The sequence below is a fragment of the Aulonocara sp. 'chitande type north' Nkhata Bay genome, linkage group LG20 (genome assembly GCF_057382095.1).
Source record: "Aulonocara sp. 'chitande type north' Nkhata Bay isolate Kocher_YH1m ecotype deep benthic linkage group LG20, A_spYH_male_GT1.1, whole genome shotgun sequence".
Classification (NCBI taxonomy): Eukaryota; Metazoa; Chordata; class Actinopteri; order Cichliformes; family Cichlidae; genus Aulonocara; species Aulonocara sp. 'chitande type north' Nkhata Bay.
In genome coordinates, this window is record NC_141363.1 from 30443868 (window position 1) to 30468537 (window position 24670).

Here is a 24670-nt window from a genome sequence, read left to right on the forward strand (position 1 = left end):
TACAGTACTGTGCACAACCCCTCACTGAGCCACCCCTCACTTCTTTATATTTTGCTAGGAAACTGGAAATTTGGGGCTGAGATTTATTGAAACGTACAAAAATTCCTGGAAAATAGTGTAGGTGAAAATAACTCTAAAAAGCTTGGAATGTCCACCTTCAATCACCAACACAGCCTGAACTCTGTTAGGAAAGCTTTCTTTTAATTTCTCAAAGAAGTCAAGCCAAGCCAGTTTATTTATACTGTGCACTGAAACACAACAGACACTGAACAAAGTGCTGTCACAACACTGGTTCATTCCTTGATATAGGTGGTTTTTTGTTGTTTTGTTTGTTTGTTTTCCATTAGTAGGTCAGTGTTAAGTGGTTTAACAAACAAATAACATTCTTCTGAAAATGTTAAGGTACAAGAACTGGACTGAAAATCATTTAAAAGACTTTAAGAGAACTATTGCTCAAGACTGCTTTAAAAAATTACCAGAAAGTCTGGTTTCTTGGGAGCAAAATATAAGGACATAGGAGTGGCTCAAGACACAGCACTGTAAAGTTATTTAGATTTGGAGAGAGATTATGAAGCAAAACTAAAATTTTAAAACTGACTAAAAAGATTCATCTCCACTCCCACCTACACGTGGCCTGTAAAAGGCCCTGTAAGCTTAAAATAAAAGTACATGCTGTTTATTGTGAATAGAAAAAACGGATCACGTGCATTCTGGGGCTTGAAGTCCAAGTGCAGCCGCGAAGCTGAAAGAGATTCCACTGAAGAAATACAAGTCCCATGATGCCTCAGCTGTGACTGCGCTCTTAACACCTGATTGTCAACAGGGCAGAAATGTCTGTGGTTAGCGTGGAAGACAGGCGCTCAACGATGGACAGCGAAGCGAAAACTTCCTCTGTATCGAACAGGTATAGAGTTTGTAGATTGCTTCGGAAACCTTTGGTATTATAGTACATTATTATGACGTTACTGGATGCATTTTTTTTTTCATCTTATCCTGGCAGTTGGGTTAAGCATCTTTACGGAAACACGACCTGTTACACTGTACGTCCCAGTGGTACAGTAATTAATATATAATACGCCTGATAAATGTAACAGCAGTCTAGAAGTTACAGTATAATTATTAGTTTATTATACATATAATAAACCCGAGGCCTGCTTTTTGAGTCTCTCTTTTTGTCCACTCTCTCTCCCTCTCTTTGGCTTTACGATCTGTCATCTTATTTTACACGAGGTTGCCTCGTAGCTTTACTTCATTGTAATCTTCGGAAGCGAAGAAATCACATCAAACACGTCTTTACCAAGCAGTCACTGTTAACTGAAACATGCTCACCTATTTTAACGTGTAATGGGAATCGCTAGAGAGAATTGGAGAGCTAGCTTAAAGCAGAGAAAGTGGACTAAGAGAGCTTTCTTTTAGCAGAGGTGGAAAGCACGCGCCTTGGTGTTTTCTGGAGGTACTGCGGCGTGAGTAAAGCGGGTATTTCTGGCAAATGTCATCTTCCTATGGGATATATAAGGTAACGGAACAGAATAACATTTGGGTTAGGTGACTAAGACTCAAGCTGAAGCACTTGGTCCAGTTGTTTGTCAGCTGCTGGTCTGCCTTAGATGTTCAATACCTCGTTATTCCACAAGAGGGCGGTATTGTATTGGTGTGTCCGGAACAGAGAAGTTCCTGCTCTTCTAGACGTCAACCTTAGTGGCTCGCAGGCTTTAAAGTTATACTCACATTATTAAATGTATGACCGCTGATATTAATATAGTTGTATGACAGAACTCAGTTGGTCACTAAACTATAACCTAACACAGAGGCACCATAAACTGTTAATTGAGGCAGTACCGGGCCAGTCGAGAGCTCTGCAAGGCAAAGGTTCTATGCACTGCAACCTCCCTTTATCACTGAATATATTTGACTTTTTTTTTTTAAATTAGTAAGTAAAGTCAGCATTACATGCTGTTACTAATACGTTTAGCTTATATTATAGTGTGTTTACAGTATTAGTTTTAGGTTAAGTGTTATTGCAGCCGAGACTTTGTAAGCCTCCTGTGCATCACTGTCGCCATAGCGAGATGGCTGAATGTTTGGCATAGAAACCAGTTCAGGCTTCTTGTTTCGATGTGGCTTTCTTGCTCTGCAGCTGTCCTCTCGATGAAGATTAAAGCGACAGTGACACTACCAAACCATTACAGTTCAGATTAGAGGAGAACACTCAATTCTCTTTCCCCTGTTGGTCCCCTGTATAATATAAAAAAGTGAATAAAGAGAAATGAAGTCTGGTCAGAATCCATGTTCCAAAATATTTGGAAAAGCTTTCATGTTGCTTTGTATTATAGCTAGTAGCTTCTCTAAGCTGCTTGATTGTTTTTCTGTGCACTGAAAAGCAATTAGTCCATCTCCTCTGAACTCTGAGCATAATGATTTGTTTTTCTGTACAAGTTGTGGCTAGGGAGGAGTGGAATGGCGTGCATGTGTGTGTGTGTCTGTGTGCGTTTCCCAGGGCTGTTCCCCAGACCGTCAGCTGATAGAGCAGCAGTGGTAGTGTTGGGTTTCATCATGCTGTTTATTCCCCAGTCTTCACTGTGAGTGAAAACAGGGAGGGGACTTTGCTCTTCGGGCGTGTGTGTGTGTGTGTTTGCTGTGGTGCTGACATCTCTAGACTCGGTATAAGGCACACAGAGGCACTGTATGTCCCCACAGGGTAAAAGCACATCAGCTCCCCTCTACCCTTCCCCTCTGTCATCCCCGCACCCCCTTCAATTTCTCTTCACCTCCCCAACACAGCCTGAGGCGTCTCTGTTGTGAATTCAGCCAACTGCATCAACATCAGAGGAGAATAATGGCTGGCTGTGTGACTGCGCTGCACTCTTGTTATTTATTTCTTTGTTTTGTCTTGTTTTGGGTTGTTTTTTCCACCCTCTAGTTTGTTTCTTCTCTTGTCACTCTCTTCTGGTTCCTCTTTCACCTCCGGCCACATACTGCGACACTGACTGCCAAAGACAGATGACCCAAGCTTGGCATGTGTCTGTGTGTGTTTATATATGTGGGTGTGTGCGTGTGTGTACCAGGAGTGGTGTGGTCTGGTTCTAACCCGGTGCTATTAATACACCCTAATGAACATAATCTGGAGGGCAGGTTATCCTCTTATGTTTGTTGGCTGGGCGTCTAATGGGAGGAGCAGCGAGTTCGTGAAAGAGGAGGGAAATGCTGTGCTGTAGTTTCACACTGAGTGCGCCTCCTCTACCAAGCTGCAGTGCCTTCTCTCTCGCTCTGTTGAGAGAATGGAAGAAATAGAAAGCTAAGCAAATGTTTAAAGTTTCGTTTCTCATCCAAGCCGATTCCCATGTATATTAACCACCTTCTGTCGCCACCTCTCTGGATGTGATGCTCCAGAGAGGAGCGCTGTTAAGTGTGTGTTTGAGTGCATATGAATATGTACACTGAGTATACCGGCTGACAATAGTATAGGATTAAAACACAACTTTTGGAGTACAAACACTGGAAGCTTCCCAGTTATGAACACTCTACCAGCTTACTCAGGAGCTAGAATATCTGGCTGTTGGACGCTAAGATCTGATGGCAGGTAAGTGCATTTTATTTCCTTTAATGTACTCCTTAGGTGACCTGGGCAACTTTATTCCTGTCTGTAGTTTAAATGTCCTTAAAATGTGTACAGCTAATGCTTTTAAAAGTCTGGATAAACAGGAAAGACAACTCCAAGTTGAAGCTCACTTGTTTATACCCTCTAGGTTTTTGTCTACATACTTTAGGAAATGTGGCACCTTCTAAGTGCAAACGTGATGTGAGGAACCGTAAAGTTTTTTTTAAACTGAGAATTTTACACTGACATTACAGTAGTGTTACGTACTTGTACATACTCGTTTTTTATGAAATCTTGTTGGACAAATGAACAAGCTGATGTGAAACAGTAGTCACTTTATGCAGCTAGGTTGTGTTAATTTACTCTTTGTGTGAGCCATTGTGGAGAAAGTAAAGAAAAACATGTCGCTTTACTGACATTAGATGTGACGTTGCGTCTTGATTTGCTGCTAATATTATCCTTCAATCTGCTGCCCATAAGGCTTAGATGTCTGCTTCATAAGGGCCTTCTCAGGTACCCCACACTATAACTTCTTATCACAAAGGTGCATTCATGTAATGTTTTGAAGCACTGGGTACTGTAAGTGTAACCACAGAACAAGGACATGATTCAGCACAGTCAGCTAAGCTAATCTTTTATTGCACACTAGTTGGGTTTTAACTGATAACCATACTTCAGTGAGCTATGTCCTGCGCACGCTCTCAGCAGTCTCCCACTCTGCTCCCTGGCTCCCTCTAACCAGGTGACCCTGGTGAGATAAGATAAATCTTTGTTCTCTCTTGTTTGCTCCTCTTCTGAGCTCCTGGCAGTCCACCTGGGCAGGTATATGACCTATATAAATGTGTGGAGCCTGACAGTTGACTGGAAAACAGAGGAAGATCTAAGACTTGTTTATTACAAACGCCGCTATAGTTATGGCCGCTGGCTTTTTACAGTCTTCACTGGGTGAAGTGTGGATGGCTCGGATAATGCAGTAAGTGTTCCAACTGTTGCTCAGTTAGGCATACCGCACACAGATGTTACGTTGTATTTGTTAAACAATGAACGCAGCAGTTGTTTTCATGATGATTGTGAGCGACTTTAGATTGCTTCGCTAATCGAGTGGCATTTTCCTAAAAAAGCAATATTTTGTTTATCAAACGTCAGCGGCACAGCAGATTCTTGAGACGCTGACAAAATAGAGTTATGTAAGAGAAGTGAGGCTGTTGTTTTAGAGGAAGTAATAGAGAGGTTGCTCACCAATCTGCTCGACCAGTTCTTTGTACCAAGTTTTTTCTCTGCTCTGAATTCCAGTTACTCACAACTGCCGAATGATTTGTAAAGGCACAACATTAAACTTAGTCATTATAGGTTAAGTAACTTACAATAGTGAAAGAGTAGCCCATATGTGCAGCTGTTTGCAGTTTAGACACAAAACTCTTGCAATGGGTATTACATAAATTTCTTTCTTAATTTCTTCTATCTTACAGAACAGATGAGAGACCATCAGGTGTAGTTTGAATAAGTCAATGCAAATTCACTCCATGCCTCGCTCGCCTAAGCACCTTGTACCTGTTTTGAATTGGCTTGTTGTCATTTGTTTATGAGGGCCTTTTTGCAGCAATCTTTTCGCTCGTAAAACTGATCACAGGACTATTCGATTAGTTGAATCAACATTTCTCCACTTCTAACATGTTCTGTAGGTGTTTTTAGGTACTGTAACCACCTGCTTTTCTAGCATGCTGTCTTTCCAGTGGCGGATACCTGATCCTTTCAATTGGTAAAATACAATGGACTATGAAAACACAATCCATCACTTTGACTCTATAATTCTCTTATGGTTATGGGGAGCTTTAGATGTAATATATTATAACATCTGTACATTAGTACCTGCAGCAGTTACACTGGACAAGACTGGACAAAGTTGACAGGTTGAAAAATTAACCAGTGACAGGAGGGAAAATGCTACACTGCTGTTTTGTTGGTAACTAACTGGGCCGCCTTTCTTTAGTCAATCTGTTCATCCATTGCATGGTTACATGCCACAAACAATGTCTGTCTCTGTGTGTCTAATGTGTCACCGGGCATTAGATACAAGGGGACAACAAGGCTATACCAAATAAGAGATTGCTATTTCAGTGGGACTGATCCTGTATATTACATTGGTATGTTATTGCCTTGATTCTGTTGTTTTACCTCGTTACCTTTCCATGAACGCTCACCGATGTTAGAAGTTGAAATCATGACACAGCACATTCGGGTTCAGTGTGTCTTACTATATACAGGTGGAGAAGATGTGATGATGGAGAATGTTGGCGTTATACTGCTACGCAAAAGGTTTTATGAAACCCAGAAAAATGCAGTGACAAGAAGGAAAGTTGCTTCCTGTGTACCAGAGAGTAATGTCATGTTTCTCATCTGCAGTGGAGGTGGCGAGGGATCACTCGACCGTCTCCTCCCCTCGGTAAGCACAGGCCTCTCGCCCAGGAAAAGGACAACCAGCCAGTGTAAGTCAGAGCCTCCTCTGCTACGCACCTCCAAACGAACAATCTACACTGCTGGTCGCCCACCCTGGTACAACGAGCATGGAACACAGTCCAAAGAGGCATTTGTCATTGGTAAGAAGAATGACTTTCTGTGTTTGACATTTAGACATCATAAAGATCTATGACCTGTCAGAGCCCCAGCTTAGATTAAGTGGTGAGTTTTCATCTAAAGTATTATAAATATGTTCGGATTGTACCTTTAAATTTAGGAAACTAATGAATAATTGTTTATAAACTAACCTTATACTTTGTATAAGTGAAAATTTTTAATGTTTAGAAAACTCAGGGAATGCACACATTAGCATAATTTCTTCCCATATAGTTGTGGCACAAAGTTGTCATTACCTTATTTAAGGTAAGGTAAGGCATTTTCTTGGCGTATTTGACCATTTTATGAAGAAGAAAGCTTGAGAAACCTAAGCCCAGTTAGAGATGCACTGGTTAAAATTAGTTGTTTTTCACAAACTGGAGAGTTTCCTCTTTGGCAGAGTGTTTTTAAATACAGGAAAGCCCTGCTATACTAGTGATAAAGGGCATTAACTCACAATTTCTCACTGGATGGAGCAAAGCAGATCCATCCAAGTATGTTAAAGATGGGTGTGCCCTGCTATAAGGAAGTGCTGAACTAATGTGTGAGAGACTTTGTGAAAAATAGGAATAAAGAGAACGTTTATGTTGAAGAATGTTATTGGCTCTGTTTCTGCATGCCTTTTTAAAATAGCCTAAAGCAACCTCACAATGCACTCAAACAAGTCTTGCCAAACTAGTCAAACTACTGATAGCATGTTTGCACCAAGTGAAGGTACACTTACCAAACACTTTATTAGGGCCACCTTGCTGGTACCAGGTTGGATCTCCTTTGGCCTTCAGAACAGCCTTAATTCATGACATAGATTGAAAAAAGTACTGGAAACATTGCTCAGAGATTTTTGTCCACATTGACATGGACTGATTCTTATATAGCGCTATTTTACCTCAGCACTCAAAGCGCTTGTTTTTTTTATTGACATGACAGCATCACACAGTTACTGCAGATTTGTTGGCTGCACATCTCAAAGGTGTTTTCTCACTTGCATTGATCTGTGACTGTGGAGGCCATTTGAGTAACTCCTTGTCATGCTTAAGGATCCACTTTGAGATGAGTTGAGATTTGTAACACGGCACATTTTCCTGCTGGAAAATGTGACCACATGAACATGGTCAGTAACAATACTTGGACTGTGGCATTTAAACATTGCTCAAGTCGCTACTAAGGAGTCCAAAGTTTGTCAAGAAAATATCCGCCACATCATTACACCGCCCTGAAGGCAGGGTGGTTAGATTAGATTAGCCTCTATTGTCCTCTGGGGACAAATTTACCTTGGACAAGCGAGGGAAACACATCATGTAAAATAACACACATATGCAAACACTCACAGAGAAAATGTAACTCCAACTCACAGTTTTGTACCTTTTTCCTGAAGACATCAACTCATAATCATTATAAAGGATGTCATTTTTGTCCGTAGTAATTTTAACTATCTTTGAATCAGATTTTGAATTTGGGATCTGAGCTTGACAGAAAGGTTTTCAAACCATGTAGTGATACCATAACAGATAATAGATTCAACAGCTCCCCTAACATCACGCATTTATTCACTCCAAGGTAGCCTTAAGCTCTGAAAACCTCTGACTCTGCCATCTGAACGTCACAGCAGACGTTTTTCCAATTTCCTTTTTTCCAGTTTTGTTGACCCCTGGAAACTGTAGCATCAGATTTTCTATTTTTGGGTCATCCTCTGTAAAATCTAGAGATGGTTGTGTGGGAAAATCCCAGTAGATAAGCAGTTTGTGAAATAATTACAGTAAAACCATACCTATTAGTCATTTCAACTTTCTTCCCAATTCTGATGAACTTTTTAAACGTCTGCAGATCATCTTGACCATGTCAACTTGCCTAAATTCTTTTGTTTTTGTAATTTAACTGGAAGGAAGTTATTACTCAATGGCTGTTTGTCAATTTTTAATTTCAGGCCTGTGTGGTGGCAGCGCTTCAGGAAAGACAACTGTAGCAAGGAAAATCATAGAAGCTTTAGATGTACCCTGGGTTGTACTACTCTCAATGGACTCGTTTTACAAGGTATTTCTGTGGTGTCTACAAAACCGTATATGTCCTTTTGCATGCAGTGATACATTTGTCACTGTATCTGTGAAGTTGTTAAAAGTTATCTGAATTTTTAAATGTTGCTGCATGTCTAAATAAGTGTTTAGAGTTATAAATAAGACATGTGATAGGTCCAAGAAACTCTGTTCTTATCACTTTTGTCTTGAATGGCTGTTAACCACCCAGGGGCCTAAAGGAAGGCTAAAGAAAAGCGAGCCTGAGTGCAGGAAACAGGGTGAAAGAGAAAAGGAAACATTTCCTTTGGATCCCAGAGGGAAAATGAGAAAAAGAGGTTTTGATTAGAGAGAGAGAAGAAACAGAGTAGATAAAATATAAGGAGGCAGTGCTGAAAACAAGGATGAAAACACAGTGATGGGTGTTAGGGGGAGAGAAAAAGAGATGTAGTGAACAGTGTAGCAAGAGCCATCATTCTTGCCCCCTCTACACCTCCACCCACTCTCTAGTTGTGTAATCCTGTCAAAATCTGACAGCGGCAGATCAGACTGTGCAGAGTTGGAGGGATTTACCAGTGACCAGTGCCGCTGTAGCCCTCAGCAAGTGGTGGTCTGCTCACCACATTTTACAAAAGATTGCCATTTATTTTCAGTTAATCTATGCATTTTTATATTTTGCTTTTTTTCCAGTATAACATTGGTTTATTACATAAATATGTTACCAGTTCATTTGAGAAGGGAGTGTTGCTGTTCATTAACTGCCAAATACCAGGACTGGGTTTTTAATGTTCAACCACCCAAAGGACAGATACGTGCGTGCACATACCACCTCGTACGGACGTCACTGTGGCACATGATGTCCTCCTAAATTTAGGTCCCCAAACTTCTCTGCTCTCGATCAGCGATCTGTGCCAAAATGTTTTCGCGTTATTATTTGTGAATGCATCATTTGTTGTACTGCAAAACACGTGTGTAATGTTAGTTGACTAAGAGATTTTTCTTTTGATATGCAAATATTATTATGTGTTCATGCCATTTTCTCAGGAAATCTTGTAGCATTGAAAAGCAGCATGCAGTGGTGACATACTCTAACTTCAGTATCATGGCAATCCTCAGGTCCTGTCCCCAGAGCAGCAGGCAATGGCTGCCAGTAACGACTATAACTTTGACCACCCAGATGCCTTTGACTTTGATTTGCTGACACACACCTTGCGCAAACTCAAACAGGGCAAGAGCGTGAAAATCCCTGTGTATGACTTTACAACTCACGGGAGACAAAAGGACTGGGTAAGGATGAATGCACAGACCCAAACATTTGGCTTTGTATTTTTAAGTTATTAAGTAGCGTGTCATTTTTGCATATAATCCCTCCTTTTTGTTTACCGAAGAAGGTTTTAATCCTCTTTTCTATAGATTTAGCTGCATTGTAAAGCTGTACATCTCCAGATGGTCTCCGACAGATCGCTATTGTGATATCTGTCTACTTCTCTTTATCCTATCACACACAGACATTCACACATTAGTGAGGCAAGTCAGTTTGAGAGCTTACAACGATTGTTGGAATACATGCACACTTAATGTGTAGTGCTTTAATGCCCTCGTTCTCATTTTTGGTATGTAAATTGTATTGTGTTATTACATGTACATGTCTCTGCCCCAGAAAACAGTTTATGGAGCCAGTGTTATCATCTTTGAGGGAATCATGGCCTTTGCAGATAAAGAACTGTTGCAGGTAAGAGAAGGTCATTAGCCCTGAACAAACCAATACAAGGTCCTACTGTCAGCTTTGTTGTCAAAAATATGTATTACCTAATAAAAAAAACCACTCTTAGAAAACACATACAAGTGGTGTAAGAGGTCTTTATTAAACAAGAGGTAGCTGTTTATTTTTCCCATGTTGTGTACATAGACAAGATTTGCAGGTTTTTAAAATAGATTCAGCATATGCATGATAGCCCAAGATAAGTAAATAGATTGAAAAGCCTGATATGTTTGTATGCACTGTGTGTCAGCTAATATGTGCAGAGAAGTGAATATTGATTTAAAGATAAGAAAAAAATATCTGCAGTACATAGTTTGTCCACTTGAGGGCGCCGACAGGTTTGTTTTTCAACTGTTAAGTGTCATCGATTTAAAAGACGTAATGGTTCTGAATAACTGCAGTATCAACTGCAACACAGTAAAGTTAATGAGTTTTTTCCTTTAAAGGTCTGTTAAAATCAGAAGTCATTGTAAGCAAAAGAGAAGCAAACATTTTCATTAGTTATCTAATATTCATTCATTTTTCATCTATACTTACATTGACGTTGCAGGAAATATTTTTTGCTTTCAGATCTTTCATTCATTCATTCAATTTTTTTCTAGAATTTCTTGCAGGCTTTCACAATAACCCTTTAAAAATACAAATTTGAATACAGTTTGGTATTTTAAGCTCGCTATTTTCATGTCATCTGTTTGTGAATGTGTCTTATATTACTTTGTGTTGATCTAATCAACTTGTTTTTCCAGTTGCTGGACATGAAGATCTTTGTGGACACAGACTCTGACATCCGCCTGGTGCGCCGATTGAGGAGGGACATTACAGAAAGGGGCCGAGATATCGAGGGGGTCATCAAGCAGTATAACAAGTTTGTTAAGCCAGCTTTTGAACAATACATTGAGCCTACCATGCGACTGGCTGATATCGTGGTGCCACGTGGTGAGTATATACCAACATACTTTCATGTACATGTTCAGTATAGCAGCAACAATCCTAAAAAGATTTAAAATTAAAGCCTCATTTTTATGCTTTCTTTTTTTTCCGGTCAGGAGGTGGCAACATGGTGGCAATCGACTTGATCGTACAGCATGTTCACAGTCAGTTGGAGGAGGTAAGTGAGGTCATGCTTACAGACATAAATATAAATACACACGCAGAAAATCTGTCATGCCACTTAAATAGTTAATTTGGGGGGAGAATTATAACCTTTCATTTGTCCTTTTTCTTGATGGCCTCCGGGTCAGTACATCTAGTTATGTTATTGCATTCATAAGAGGGTATATGTGCAGGCTCCCCTTCAGTATGTGCCTGTAATTTCAAGGCAGATCACCCCCTCTAGTGGAAAGAAACTTTACTGAGGCTGAATGTCTGTAAGTGCTTTGGGGAAAGGTTTAATCATTAACACTCAATGGAAAAAACTGTTCTAAACTGGTTTTGGTTTTGCTAACTTTCCTAGTAACAGTAACAAACTGTAGTTATTTGGTTCAGAGAACATAAATTTTAAATTGCTTTGTTTTTTTATCTTCTACTTTTTTCTTCTCTTATGTGTTTATTTGAACACTCAAAAAACTTGACAAGATTTTAAAAAGTGTTTAATTATTAGTCATTTTCTGAATCTACTGCCAAAGCACTTAAAGCAAGAAGGCTAAATGATGTTTTCTGAAATGTGCTCTATGAAAACAGAGCTTCTGTTTCTGTTTTCTTATCATTTCATACTTGAGAAGAAGAATGAATATGAATATAGCCCTTTAAATATGGCATATATGTGTGGTTTAGTGATTTACACAAACAAACAATCCCTGGTTAGACCCTTGGAGGAGACTCAAATCCCTTTGGGGAAGGACATCCGGCTAATGCAGAGCTCCCCACTGTGGTGACCCCTTGTGAATAAGGGAGCAGCTGAAAGTAGCTTCCTCAAATAAAGAAAATATGTCAGATGGAGCTTGCTGACAGAAATAGGTTTCAGTGTTTTAACCATATTAACCTCTTGCTGTGGTTATTTGTCCTGCATTAATTCAAACCAAACTAATCTCCAGGCATTTAGTTTAGGAATAAATGTAATCACAGTGGAAACATTACATCCTAATACATAATTATGCAGCATTAGTCACACAGCCTTATAAGACACCCTATCTTCATACTTGTCATACACAATGTCGATTGATGGCCTGTTAGACGCACTTTGGGATTAGCTGTGCAACATGCACTAATCACTGGTCACCAAAGGCACGCTCTTGGCTGTCGGAGCACTTTGCCCTACTGTGCAGTTTGCTTTGTTCCCTCACAACATACACACACTGAAACACATATGCTGCTGATGGACTGCTCTCTCACTCTCTCCCCCTCATCACCAAATCCCTCCATTGCTTGCAGCGGGAACTCAGCGTCAGGTAGAGTGGCCTTTATCCTTTATATCGTTCTCTCCTCAACATCTGCCCAGTTCCCCTGCTGCACCAGCTTTTTTACTGGGAGAGCGAGAATAAATGTCAAATCAGAAGAGAGCAAAACCAACCTCTACCTTCCACCGACGTGCTGGCTGCCATGACACGTCACCAGGCGGCATTCTTGTATCTTGTAGCTAACCAAATATGGCTAATTAGTGCTCTGTCAGTGGGGACATAATACACGGTTAAGACTCGGTCCACACCACCTCAGAATAAGAAGAAGTGGATCAAAATGTGCGAAAACTGCTGTCAACATTTAAAAGCTGCACTCTGATAAGAAGTTTGAAAGTGGTGTAGTGCAGCCAGCATTCAGTGTAAAGGTGTTGGTTTTCCTTCTCTCTACCTTTTAAAGAAATGACAACTCACACTCTTCCTGCCTTCTGTGTCTAAAAATACACCAATGAGTCAAGTCACTGACCCCTCCTTTCAGCAGCAGCAAGAATAAGAGAGAGAGTGACTACAACTGAAAACGAGAGAGAGAGGAAGCTCTTGCTACAGCTATTGTTGACTATCGCATACCTCAGCCACAGAAAAAGTTTCCAATACCCTACTACAAAGCGCTGAGTTTTTCCATTGAATGTCGGCCACAGTATCTGAGACAGAGAGAGAGAGGAAGTGAGCTTGGTGTCTGTCTTTAGACACAGGATGTGCTGGGGCCTGTGAGCTGAAATACCAACTTCTACTGTTCTACACAGTGTAAGAGTGACAGCCACACGATAGTTTGTGCACCTCCCACGCATACACGCAAGGGATATCAAAATCGGAGCTAACACTTGGTTGGTTTCTTTTTCTCATTGCATTATTATTATTATTATTATTATTATTATTATTACTATTAAATTTTGATGTCATTTAGTTCAAGGACTTTTGACATTTGCAATTCTGGCTGTCACACTTTTCACTGTTCTCGATAATCTTTTCATCCACCTGATTTTATGTCTTTTCTCATTTTTCTTCCTCTTATCTGTTGTTGTTTTTTTTTTGGTTTGTTTTTTTGTTTATCTGTGTCCCTCCCCATAGAGGAAACTTCGCTGGGATATGTGAGCAGACATGCTATGATTTCTCTTTTCTTTGCATCTGGCTAATGTGTATCTCAGTGGCATTGCAGTCAGTCTAGTGTGAACAACACTGCATCACTGAGAATTTGTAAAAGCGTGTCTATTCCCCTCAAGTCCAAGGTAGAGCGAGGCTAACAAGGCATTCAGAACTAATATTTATTCATGCAAACATGGGGAAATATTAGAAGTGCAGCCCTACCATGGGAAACTAATTATGCATGTGTTTATATTGCACATTTAAATCTTTTATTTGTATCTGTATAATTATAATTTTCAAATTAATCTATTTTTCCATTATCACGGTCTCTGTGGTGTTGTTATTTTCCACTGAAATACTCAAAACTGGCCCTGTGTGCGCTGCAATTTTGTGTGTGTGCTTCTTCCCAAGCACTCCCATTACTGTGGGTACACTGCCATTATCAACTTTACTCTAACTGCTATTGAAAAATTATTTGTGTGGGGTTTTTTTGTGTTATTTATTTATCTGTTTTTGCATGCACACACAGGTCTGTGTGTGTGTTAAAGTGTGTATGTGCACGTGTGTGTGTGTGTGTATGACCTTGCACATACTGTACACATGCGTGCAGAGCAGTCTTAATTGCACTGGCTTTCACGTGTTGCACTCATGCGTCTGTCCATCTTTTCTCTTTTCCGCTGCTCTCGGCGTGTACCACCCCCGCGCTACTATTTGTTGCCGTGGTTACAGGGCAGCCCTGGCTTCTGCACACCAGGCCCAACCCCTCCCCCAGACCCTCAGCGTTCTGGAGAGCACACCTCAAGTCAGGGGCATGCACACCATCATCAGGTAAAAGCTAAGAAAGCACATTGTTGTTCCGTTAATAACTGCATTTGTTTTCATGGAAACCTGGACGGTGGAAAGCTGCCGAATAAACCTTCGATCCTTCTTTTCTCGACCATCACATCTAGAAACAAGGAGACCAGTCGCGATGAGTTCATCTTTTACTCTAAGAGGTTGATGCGGCTGCTGATTGAGCGAGCCCTCTCCTTCCTCCCCTCACAGGTCCCAAACACAAACACAAAACGGTTCAATTCAAGTATTGTATTACACTCTTTCTTAATTAAGTTACGTTCTTTATAACAAGGAGGGCATTTAAACAATTGGAAAACTACCACAGATAGAGAGAGGTGTAGGAGAAAGAAAGCATGAGATAACCACTCAATAGAAAGATGCTGACAAGTCACACACGGAGACCGTGCTACAGTGTGTGGCCCTGAAATGGGGAAAAATCTGAAAAGGCACTGATAAATGGAAAAAAGAATCTCCCCATCTGTCTTCTACAAAGAAAATCAGATAGACATAGTGTATTGGCCTGCCACATGAGTATGGAAACTTATCAAGTCACCACAGTGGAAAGTTTCCATATCTTTATCGCAACATTCAGTGTGCATTTCACAAATGCACGTGACCGACAATTCAGCATTCACTGTAGCTTGTCACAGTATATTTTCCTTACTGTGGTAGACTGTAGCATCGTTCTAAAGCTCTTATGATTTTTAATATTACCTCAGGTCCACATAGTGCAGACCCCCCAGGGAGAGGATTACGAAGGCAAGACTTTCCATGGAAAGAGGGTGAGTGAACTCCATTTGCTTCCTGCTATATTCTCTGTGCGTTATTTTTAATTGAGAAAAAAAGAAAAACATTCTGAAGAGTTTTGTCTCGAAACTAAATTGATGCAATTAACCTCTGCTTAATTTTTGTACCCCTCTTTGTTTTGCTTTAGATCACAGGGGTGTCCATCCTGAGAGCCGGGGAGACCATGGAGCCGGCTCTGAGGGCCGTATGCAAAGACGTCCGCATCGGCAAGATCCTCATCCAGACCAACCAGGACACTGGAGAGCCAGAGGTAATAAACCACATTAATGTCACATGCTGTCAAAAACCTATAACCAAAAACAATTTTGGTTATATGAGTTTTTACATTTACACATTTTCACAGTAACCTCCTTTGGCCTAGTTTGCCATGAAGCAGTTGTTTGTAATATTAGAGGTTTTCTATATGTATATATATAGCTGTAGGTCATATGTGTCACATTTTAGCGTGAACCCACATCCTGTCTGTGCACAATTTTAGCTCCATTATCTTCGTCTACCGAAAGACATCAGTGAGGACCACGTGATTCTAATGGACTGCACTGTGTCCACTGGAGCTGCTGCCATGATGGCCGTGCGAGTCCTGCTGGTGGGTGCACCCAGTTGTTCACAACAATGCCAATGCCTCCTGTGCAAATGAATTGCACATGTAGATCATTTTTCACAGTTGTGTTTTCAATTTCAGGATCATGATGTTCAAGAGGACAAGATCCTGCTGGTTTCTTTGCTCATGGCTGAAATGGGAGTCCATTCTGTTGCTTACGCGTTCCCGCAGGTCAAAATCATCACCACGGCTGTCGACAAGAAAGTCAACGATCTCTTTCACATCATACCTGGAATAGGTGAGCAATGCTGAGGAAGCAGGAAGGACAGGACAGTTTTAAAGTCATTGAAATGTAAAAATAAGCATTGTAGCACTGTATTTATATTTTTTATCGATGTCGTTTATTGTTGTTTTTTAGGAAACTTTGGAGATCGGTATTTTGGAACAGACGCACCGCCTGACTGGAGTGATGAAGACATGGATGAGCCCAGTTACTAAATCAATTGCTGTCAGTTGACTTACTTTTTGAGAGTCAGGGCTGTGCTCCTGGACGATATGAAGACATACCATTTGCCCCCGTATGGCTGCTGTTGAAAAAAAAAAGACTAAAGAGAAGAAAAATGTTGCTTATTTGTATCTGTTTGGTTTTTTTTAAATAATGTTATTTAAATTTGTGTTAAATATATTTTTATTTGTACAGAATGTAATAAGGTCAGAGCGTTTTAGCACTTAAATTGTGACAATCTCTATCGATTTCTGCAGAAATGTTCTGAAAAGATTTTTCTAGCCTTAAACTGTGGACGACACAACTGAATGTGAAATTGCATGCGACATAAAAGGAAAAGAAAGAAAAAAAGAAGTAAACTTTTTAAGGTTATTTTTTACCACGCACCTTCCTCACAACTTTCACAAAAGTAAAATCAGAACATGAACTCATGTTGCTCAACTTCCATCGCCATGAGCACTTTCTGAAGGACCATTCAATCGGAAAATGTGTAGGTGTATTTTTTTTTGTCTCTCTCTTTTTTTTTTAGCTCACTGGTTCACTCTTTTCCTTCTCTGTGGATGCTGACCTAACCAGTTGAAAAGGATGTTGAAAAGCATTTTTCATTATACGGCTTTAAGTGCGTACTTGTGGTGCGTATTTATGCAGAATGTCGCTCATTTGCATATTTTTTTACTATGGATAGTCCTGACCAGTCAGCGAGCAACTCGTACGTCTTTTTGTTGCAGTGAAAATGGGTCATCTTCATTTATGTGAAGTGTTTATTTTAGTCCCTCAGATCCCAATTTATCCCTCCATTATTTCATTTTTTTCAGCAGCCCATCAGATTGTTTGTTCAAAAACGGCTTTTGTGGACATATGAACTCAAAATATCCAAAGGTCACAAAGAGTCCTGATAGTGCCTCATCTTTAAACTGTCACGGTAAAAATGAATGAGATCTGTCAATGCCGTTGCCTGTTTAACATTTCCTTACTGTTTGCTGAAAATGATGCTTTAGTTTGCCAAACACGAGGCGCTTCGCTTCATCCTTGCGGGTATACGAGTCCGGGATATTTGAGGAAAGTTGTCTATAAACTTCTGATATTATAAACCGGGCCATAATTACCATTACACAGTGTTCAGTTTAACAACATTTTCTATTTTTTCACAGTTATTTGCTTTTTTCAGGAAAGGATTCATAAAACGACAAAGGAAAAAACAAAAACATTGCACTGAAACTGTAAATCTGTTCTGTCACATACGCAGCAAGTTCACCTTTAAATATTAATTGTGTGTTAATGTACATTAAATGTGCACGGGTATGAACCGATTATGTTATGTAGCCTCATTGGGTTTTACTCATCTGCATGTTTTGATTTTAATTCTTTTTGGGACTTTGTTTGGTTTTGTTTTGCTTTTTTAAAATATTGAATAAAAGTGCAATACAACTTTTAAACTGCTCACAGTTTATTTATGCGAAATGTGAATTTCAGAATCTAGTATTCTGCCAGCTCCCACGACTTATCTGAAAATATTCTCCACTCTGGCTGATTAAAATACACCTGCAAAAAACATAAAGCAGGGTGAATATTTCTACCTTTATCAACACATTTCGAGAACGAGAGACACATTACCTACACTCAATGAACAGGAAGGATATTGTGGTTGTCCTCTTCTCATGGAAAGTAACCTTGATATCTTCCATCACTTTCCATAATTATCACTCTGACAGCTGTCAAGATGTCAGCCGCAGTAAAGTGTGATTGACGTGCATTTCATGAGGCTGATGGACAATTACAAATCAGCAGCCTCTTGGGCAGATATCAACACACATGAAGCATCGTGTTTTCTTTCTTTCTTTTCTTTAGAAGGCAGGAGGACAGTCAAAAGACATGCAAGAGATACAAATATCAAGAAGCTGAGCAGCAACATTTGTATACTTGTTTGGTTCTTCAAAATATCAGCCGATTTTAAAGGTTTTCAGCAAAGGTTAAGTAGGCTCTGAAATGAGCTAATGTGCTAAACTGGTTTAAATTTGAAACAATCTGGTCCTTTCTGCTGCTTGATCATGATGATGACAAGTGTATTTTAAAAAATCGGCACAGATGTGTTTTATTCCACGTGACTAAATGCTTGAAAACTTCAGATTGGTCCTCTGAATGAAGATGTCAGTGGAAAGTTTACCACCAGCACTGACAAACAGGAAGGTAGTGTGTCTATGTGTGCGTCTGTGCGTGTGTGAGTTGCATCCCCATTGGTAGTACAGAGCATGATGAGGTCACAGCTTGGTAGAGACAGCAGGGGTGGCCGTTAAAACTCAGCGACCTGTGTTTCTTTTTCATCCTCATGTCACCAGCTTCTAACTCCAGGTTGTTGTGCTCTCTTCCTGTGTGCCTTCTTTTGGTCTTGACTTTGAATGAAGGTGAAGCTTGCCTCCCTGTCTTGCTTGACTGGGTCTGAGGAGTCTGCCATGTGGGTAAGGACTGCACAGAGGAGACTATGAAAGCTCTTCCACACAATGAGACTTTCCAAAGTTGTTGTAATTACGCTTGAGAAATCGTGGAAAGGAACCGTGTTTTTTTCATGGTTGTTATTTGTTTGGTTAAAGTGTTATCTGGCAGAGAGTGCGTCTGGGTTGTAAATGTTGAAGAGATGGTGTGAGTAGGCCAGCACAGAGCAGTAGCTTAATGCGGAGAGTAGAGGATGAATAATTCAGACGATGAAGTATTTCTGAATCATGTGAAGAGGGTTTAGATTAGTCTGTTGAAGAGGGTAAAGTATTGTCTTTCCCTTTCGCTCCCTCCTTCTCCTTTCACTCTCTCGCTCTGTGTGTGTGTGTGTGTCTTCCCCTCCACTCTCCATCTGCATAGTTTATCATGAGAGTAAAAATTCTAAGAGACTGGACTGTCCTCATAAAGTCAGGCCAGGGTGATTTAGTTGTTTTTAGTATGAGTTTTAGTTTGTGCATTAAGCTCCGTTGCCTGAGTGTTTAATTGCTCTCTGAGTGGTTTTAGTGCAAGTTAGCTAACAACAGGGGCCAGATGTGGTGTTAATCTATGGCTGGAGTTTCTGACTGAGAAAAATGGCACAAATGTGAGGCAGATATGTTGTTTGAATGCTTTTCACTGTGGCAGTGTTTGCCATCAGGTTAAAAACTTGTATTCTACCGAAATGAGCTATGATGAATCGCTGTATGCGTCGCTGCTTTAAACACAATAACATATATAGATCACAAGAACAGGAATTAAATTGTGTAACCTCAATAAACTTAATGTGATGCTGTTTCCATTAATAGCTTTTCAAGCGTTTTTTAATTTCTCAGTTTTAGTCTCGCTGGGTGGTTGCCTGTGGCGCCAAAATCACACCCTTTAACTATACAGGTGGCTAACAAATGATTTACTTTTTAGATTTTCAATTAGATCTTTGTTTGGTTTTGCTTTTGGAGTTGCTTTTTGATTTTATTTCATATGTATTTAATAATCCTGCAGGAAATAAGAACAACACCACAAAATGGAATCCAATCAATAAACCTGCTGTACTGAAATTCTTATGTTTAGCTTTAGAAAAAAAAACTACCTTTGGGTGATATTTAGTTCAGAGCAATTAGAAATGTTGGTGGTCAAAATATTATTGCTGCAAAATATGATTTCAGCTCTCCACCACGAGGTCATACAGTAGATATTTGTGCCTCCGAATTATGGAAAAACAGCTCACTAGAATATCCATCAACAGGTGTATATTTCCAGATGTGTAATCACATGTGGAGTGTTATCATAGACACATTCTCATCTTTTCTTTGTCAAGTAATTTTATTTTTGTACACATTTGCCTTCAGCGTGGACTCTGCATGCGGCGGCTCGCAGAGCGGCCTGAACAACACATCCGGTCCCGCTTTAAATCTTGAGTAGTCCTTTCAAGGACTGTCCAACCTGAGAATGGTGATTATAGGCTCAATCTCAGGTTCGTCAGCCCATGAAATGCTAACTCGCCTCAGCAAAGTATGAGAAGGAACACCAAAAGGAGCCCAAACCTTCCTGGACCGTGCTGGAATTTGGTTCCCGCATCAAGATTTTGAATTACCTGCTGAGGACGCTGACAATCACAAGCTTTATGTCTCTTTATTGCATGGCTAAAAACTGAAAAACACAAAGATCCTTCGTGTTTTCTTAACTCAACGGGAATATTGCAATCTAACAGCAAAGAAACCCCTTACTAAGTTCATTATGAGCTATATTAAAGATGGTTTGACAGGTCACTTTTCCTCAAACAGAAATATATTGTCATAATATTTAATGTTGAGTTACAGAATACAACAGCTTCTTTCAGTAATTATTAACCAGTAGAGGGAGCAATGTACACAGTAACCAAAAACCAGAGGCTGTTGCTTCTTGTGGAAATTGTATTAAGAATGATAATTTTAATCAAATCTAAATGTTCCTATTCAGTAATTCTGTTTTAATGTCTTCATGAAGTAGTTGTTGCTCTTTAAATGTTGAGGACAAACACTTTTTTCAAATATGGTCAAATAGCATTAGACCCAAAGTAAAATATACTCTCAGCATGTTTTATTATTAATAATGTAAGCGCATGTGCTTTCTCTTCTAAAATACTGAAGAAAAATCCACCTCTGATGATCCAGAATGATCTAGAATCTTGTTTGCTCCGATAAAGCAAAAAATCTTCCTCTTGTTCGACGACTTGACATCTCTGTTAACGTTCAAGTTGTCTCCGATTTTTTTAAAGAGAATGCATGGCTGAGAAATGTAAAAGATGCTTTAAAAAACTTGAGAATTATATTCAAAGTGTAAGTGATGCCTGCATATTGTAAATGGGTTGCACAAGCTCATAAAAAAAAATTAGGCCGCACTTACCTTTTTTGCATTATTAATATTTTTTGTCATCAATTCTGTAGAAAAACATTAAAAACACTTTGAATCTGTAACTAAAGTAGAATTATATTTATTACTGTTTTACAAAAAATATCTAACTGTTCCCTTTTCTTTGATTTTGATTTATATAATCGATACAGTGAGTAAAGTGGCTAATATCCCTGAAGACAAATCAGTGCACCAACTCAATAGTTTATTTGCCTGTTTGGCACACAAATGTAGTTCAGCACGTTCTGAATCATCTTGCTTAAAGCAGAATCTTAACCGAAACAGTAATCGATCAACAATATAAAAAAAATATTGTAATATTTTAAACTAAACATGCCAAATAAAATGAATTAGTTGTAACTGGACTTGGAAACTGTCAGTGAAATATGTAAGTCTTTAAAAAGGATTTATTTCTCTTAAATTAGTTAAGATATTTACTCACTGTATCATTTCCAGCGTGTTTACTACAGATGTAGTACCCCAATTTAATAATCTATAATTCAATAAACCCCCCAATTTTTTAGATCGTTCTCCACTCAGCTTGTAAGATTGCTCCCTTGAGATGTCTCATTTGTTTTTTTGCACATTTCTAAAACTTTGAATAAAATAAGATTTCTTAAAAATATTTTTAATGGGAAATTGCACTGAGGATATTTTAGACGCAGGACACACATCTTTTAAAAATGACCACATTAAATGTATTTCTTGTGAGTTATGTACAGTACCATGTACTCGCCTTCATAGTTTTATAATCTTCTGATTTACTGAAATGAATAAGTAATTTGATCTAAAACCTATAGGGAAAAAAACCTATAATTGAAATCAGAATACAAGCGTGAAAAATTCCTCACGTACAATGATGTATTAAAATTGATGTGCCTTTTTAAAATCTGTATTTTTGGCAATTTTACTTTCATTAAAGAGCAGCAGAATTCTTTTGTTTTTCGGGGCTTCTCATGATTTTTGCGAGGAGGTGGTTTTAAAATCTTATTTAACGCAAACTGCCAATAAATTGGCGGGATAGGAGAGAAGAGTTTTGCAGTAAATGTATCTGGACAATATGCAAAATGCAAGATTTTATTATCCCTGAATACTGATTCTGCAAGCATCCCTTCAGAGGCAAATGGTCATGTACAAAATAGACTGGAGGAGTGTGTGACCTCACTGACATTCCTTTCATCCGGGTTAAGGGTCAGATTGGGATAGAAGTCTCTGGGGAGATTAAATGCGGTCACTAAGGTAACGCTATGAACACTGGTGATGACAAGGGTCACTCTGGCAAACGCTGACACATATATTAATCTTGAAGGTGAGAACGTGTTTATGTTTGTTGTCTGTATTTTGTAAAATTGGCTTTGTTGATTTGAATTATTAATAAATGTTTAATTCAATCATAACCTTAGTGAAAAAATTCTTTGAGTGTGTGTGGATGTGCGTGTGTGTTTTCCTGCTGGCTCGCCTAGCTTTAACCTGTGTTCCCCCACAGCATTCTGTCTGTGAGTCAGCCGACCAGAGTTGAAGAGTTTGAGCCATGTTGCTGGTGGTCATTTGGCTGGAAATGAATGTGTGTATGGAATGAAAAGCCAGAAGATGGTGGCCAAGTGTGAGACGAGCTGGCTGGCACACAGTGAACTCTGAGGGTCAGAGGAGGGGTTTAGGTCAGCTCGTGTCATGAAAGTATAGGGCAAAAAATAAAGTAAAACACATTTCCTGTTAATTTATAGTTGCATAAAAAGTATATAAAATGATAAGAAAGATTTCAAATCTATAATAATGTATTTTTTCAAAAATACACTTAACCTTGCGATGAAAATCGACAATGAAAATTACATTTTTTATATGATCTCATTAAATTTAATCTTCTCATAAGACTCGTGACCAAATCAAGTCATGCAGAGTGGATTTATAACAATGTGTCTAACATTTTAGGCACCTATTTTAAAACTTATTCTAATAAGTTCCCATTAACTATACTGTGCGTAACTTTTCTTTAATAGACGAAGCAAATGAATGTTTATGATTGATTGCCTCTAACAATTAATTTTCAGTGTATCGCTAGATGGTTTCCATATTTTTCTGTGCGTTCATTGTGCTTAATTGTGTGCATCGTGTAGGAGGTAGTCAATCTAGTAACCTGTAGTAGGCTTTGGAAAATGGCTGGCAATACTTTGATGATCATCGGCTCTGCAGCTGCAGAGCCAAATGTCATACATCACCATTGTGATCCTACTTACAGCAATTTTCTCCAGCAACGTGGATGTAAAACACAATTATGAATATAATTATTTATAAAAATGCTGGCTAAGTGTTTTGCTACATTGTAAAAAAAAAACCCCAAACAACAACCATAGAACGTAGAACGCACAGTCACAACACTGGCATGTAGTTCAACAATCAATCATTATGTATAAAAGTACGCGACCGTGCATCATCTACCAATCTTGCGGGCATCTCTGCGTGTGAGTGTGTGTGAGTGTATGTGTGTTAAAGAGTTTAAAGGTGTGGTGGGAGTTGTAAGCTGAGGTCAGTTAGTTCCGACCTCGAGGAGAGCACGGCCACAACCTTGGAACAGTGTGGGGGTGGTTCACTTCCCCTTTCCCTGCCTCACGGCTTCCTGTGAGTGCTAGAACCGTTAACCACACCCTCCTCCTCTGGCCTACACCCCCACACACCACCATAGCAGGCCCTAGAAAACATCCACAACTCTCCCCTCTTTATCCTTCATTCCCTGGCCAATGAACACACACGCATGCACACTCTCCAACAATAGCCCTCTTCCCTTATACCTCTCCCTGCTCTTGAACTCGACTCTACCCTGGCAACCATCTCTGCGCTTCCCTGGCCTGGTCCGCCTCTGACCCCGGACCAGTTAATTGTCATGAAGATGATTTAGGATGAACGTACGTAGGCACGCTTCTGTTTGAGCCACTGTGGTTCTGCAGGTAGGTCTGCGCTCGTGATCTAACCACACAAACAAGACGCACAACCAGCTCGTTGAAAGGCATTCTAAAGATCCCGTCTGTGCTTAGCAACAGCTGAGTCACCGATGAAAGATGTCGGTGAGCTGATTCTCCAACACTCGCCATTATCAAAAGAGATGAAATGATCTGTTTTATGGGATTTATGACACCAATAAAACAACCACAACAAAGCACAGTCATGTTCTGATCTATTTCACTTTATGCCACCTTATCACACCTACAGCAGCAGCATTCCTACTATGCTCCCATCAGTCATTATGCTGCAGAAGAGGAGAATTGTGAACGAGATCTTCTGTGTCAGTGTGTGTGTATGTGTGTCTGTGTGGGCGTATATAAGCCTGTGGTCTGTGGAGGGACAGTGTGGAAGAGTATGTGTGTGGGGAGAGAGAGGTGTGTGTATATATTATGAACAATGGTAGTGGTGTTGTTTTTTCTTTGGGGGGGGGGGGGGGGGGTCTATTCCTCGAAAGGGAGTGCTGTTCCCGTAGGGGGAGAGGAGGAGTGGGGTGGAGCGCATGGTGGACTGAGTGTATGTGGGGGAGTGAGTGTGGGGGCAGTTAGGCCATCTGGACTGTGAGGAGGCTGAAGAAAGGGAGAGAGTGTGTGTGTGTGTGCGTGTGTGTTTGTGGGTGTGTGTGCGTGCATGTGTGTGAGAAAGCAAGAAGGAGGCAGTAGGGATGAGAAGAG

At 39.8% G+C, this 24670-nt stretch overlaps 1 protein-coding gene across 6 annotated transcripts; it reads left to right on the plus strand.

Annotated features, from left to right (window-relative positions):
* The first annotated feature begins 777 nt into the window (after positions 1–777).
* Positions 778–17581, plus strand: uckl1b (uridine-cytidine kinase 1-like 1b). Of its 6 annotated transcripts, none has more exons than XM_086276392.1 (15): positions 778–904; positions 6002–6195; positions 8136–8242; positions 9337–9507; positions 9881–9952; positions 10729–10918; positions 11029–11090; positions 12353–12369; positions 14188–14286; positions 14409–14502; positions 15012–15074; positions 15227–15349; positions 15578–15685; positions 15782–15938; positions 16059–17581. In XM_086276392.1, the coding sequence occupies exons 1-15, from the start codon at positions 831–833 to the stop codon at positions 16136–16138; spliced, it is 1611 nt and encodes a 536-aa protein (XP_086132518.1). In that variant the 5' UTR covers positions 778–830; the 3' UTR covers positions 16139–17581. The 6 variants fall into 6 exon arrangements, with proteins under 6 accessions (XP_086132518.1, XP_086132516.1, XP_086132521.1 ...); XM_086276390.1 differs by lacking the exon at positions 12353–12369 and adding an exon at positions 13444–13463; XM_086276393.1 differs by lacking the exons at positions 778–904; positions 12353–12369 and adding exons at positions 958–3580; positions 13444–13463.
* Positions 17582–24670: the final 7089 nt, after the last annotated feature.

Bases quoted from the DNA above. Each gene is read 5' to 3' on its own strand.
- uckl1b (XM_086276389.1), top strand. From the start codon at position 5,802: ATGTTAGAAGTTGAAATCATGACACAGCACATTCGGGTTCAGTGTGTC. The intron at 9,508-9,880 runs GTAAGGATGAAT...TCTCTGCCCCAG, and splicing joins ACGGGAGACAAAAGGACTGG to AAAACAGTTTATGGAGCCAG. The intron at 14,287-14,408 runs GTAAAAGCTAAG...CATCACATCTAG, and splicing joins GGCATGCACACCATCATCAG to AAACAAGGAGACCAGTCGCG.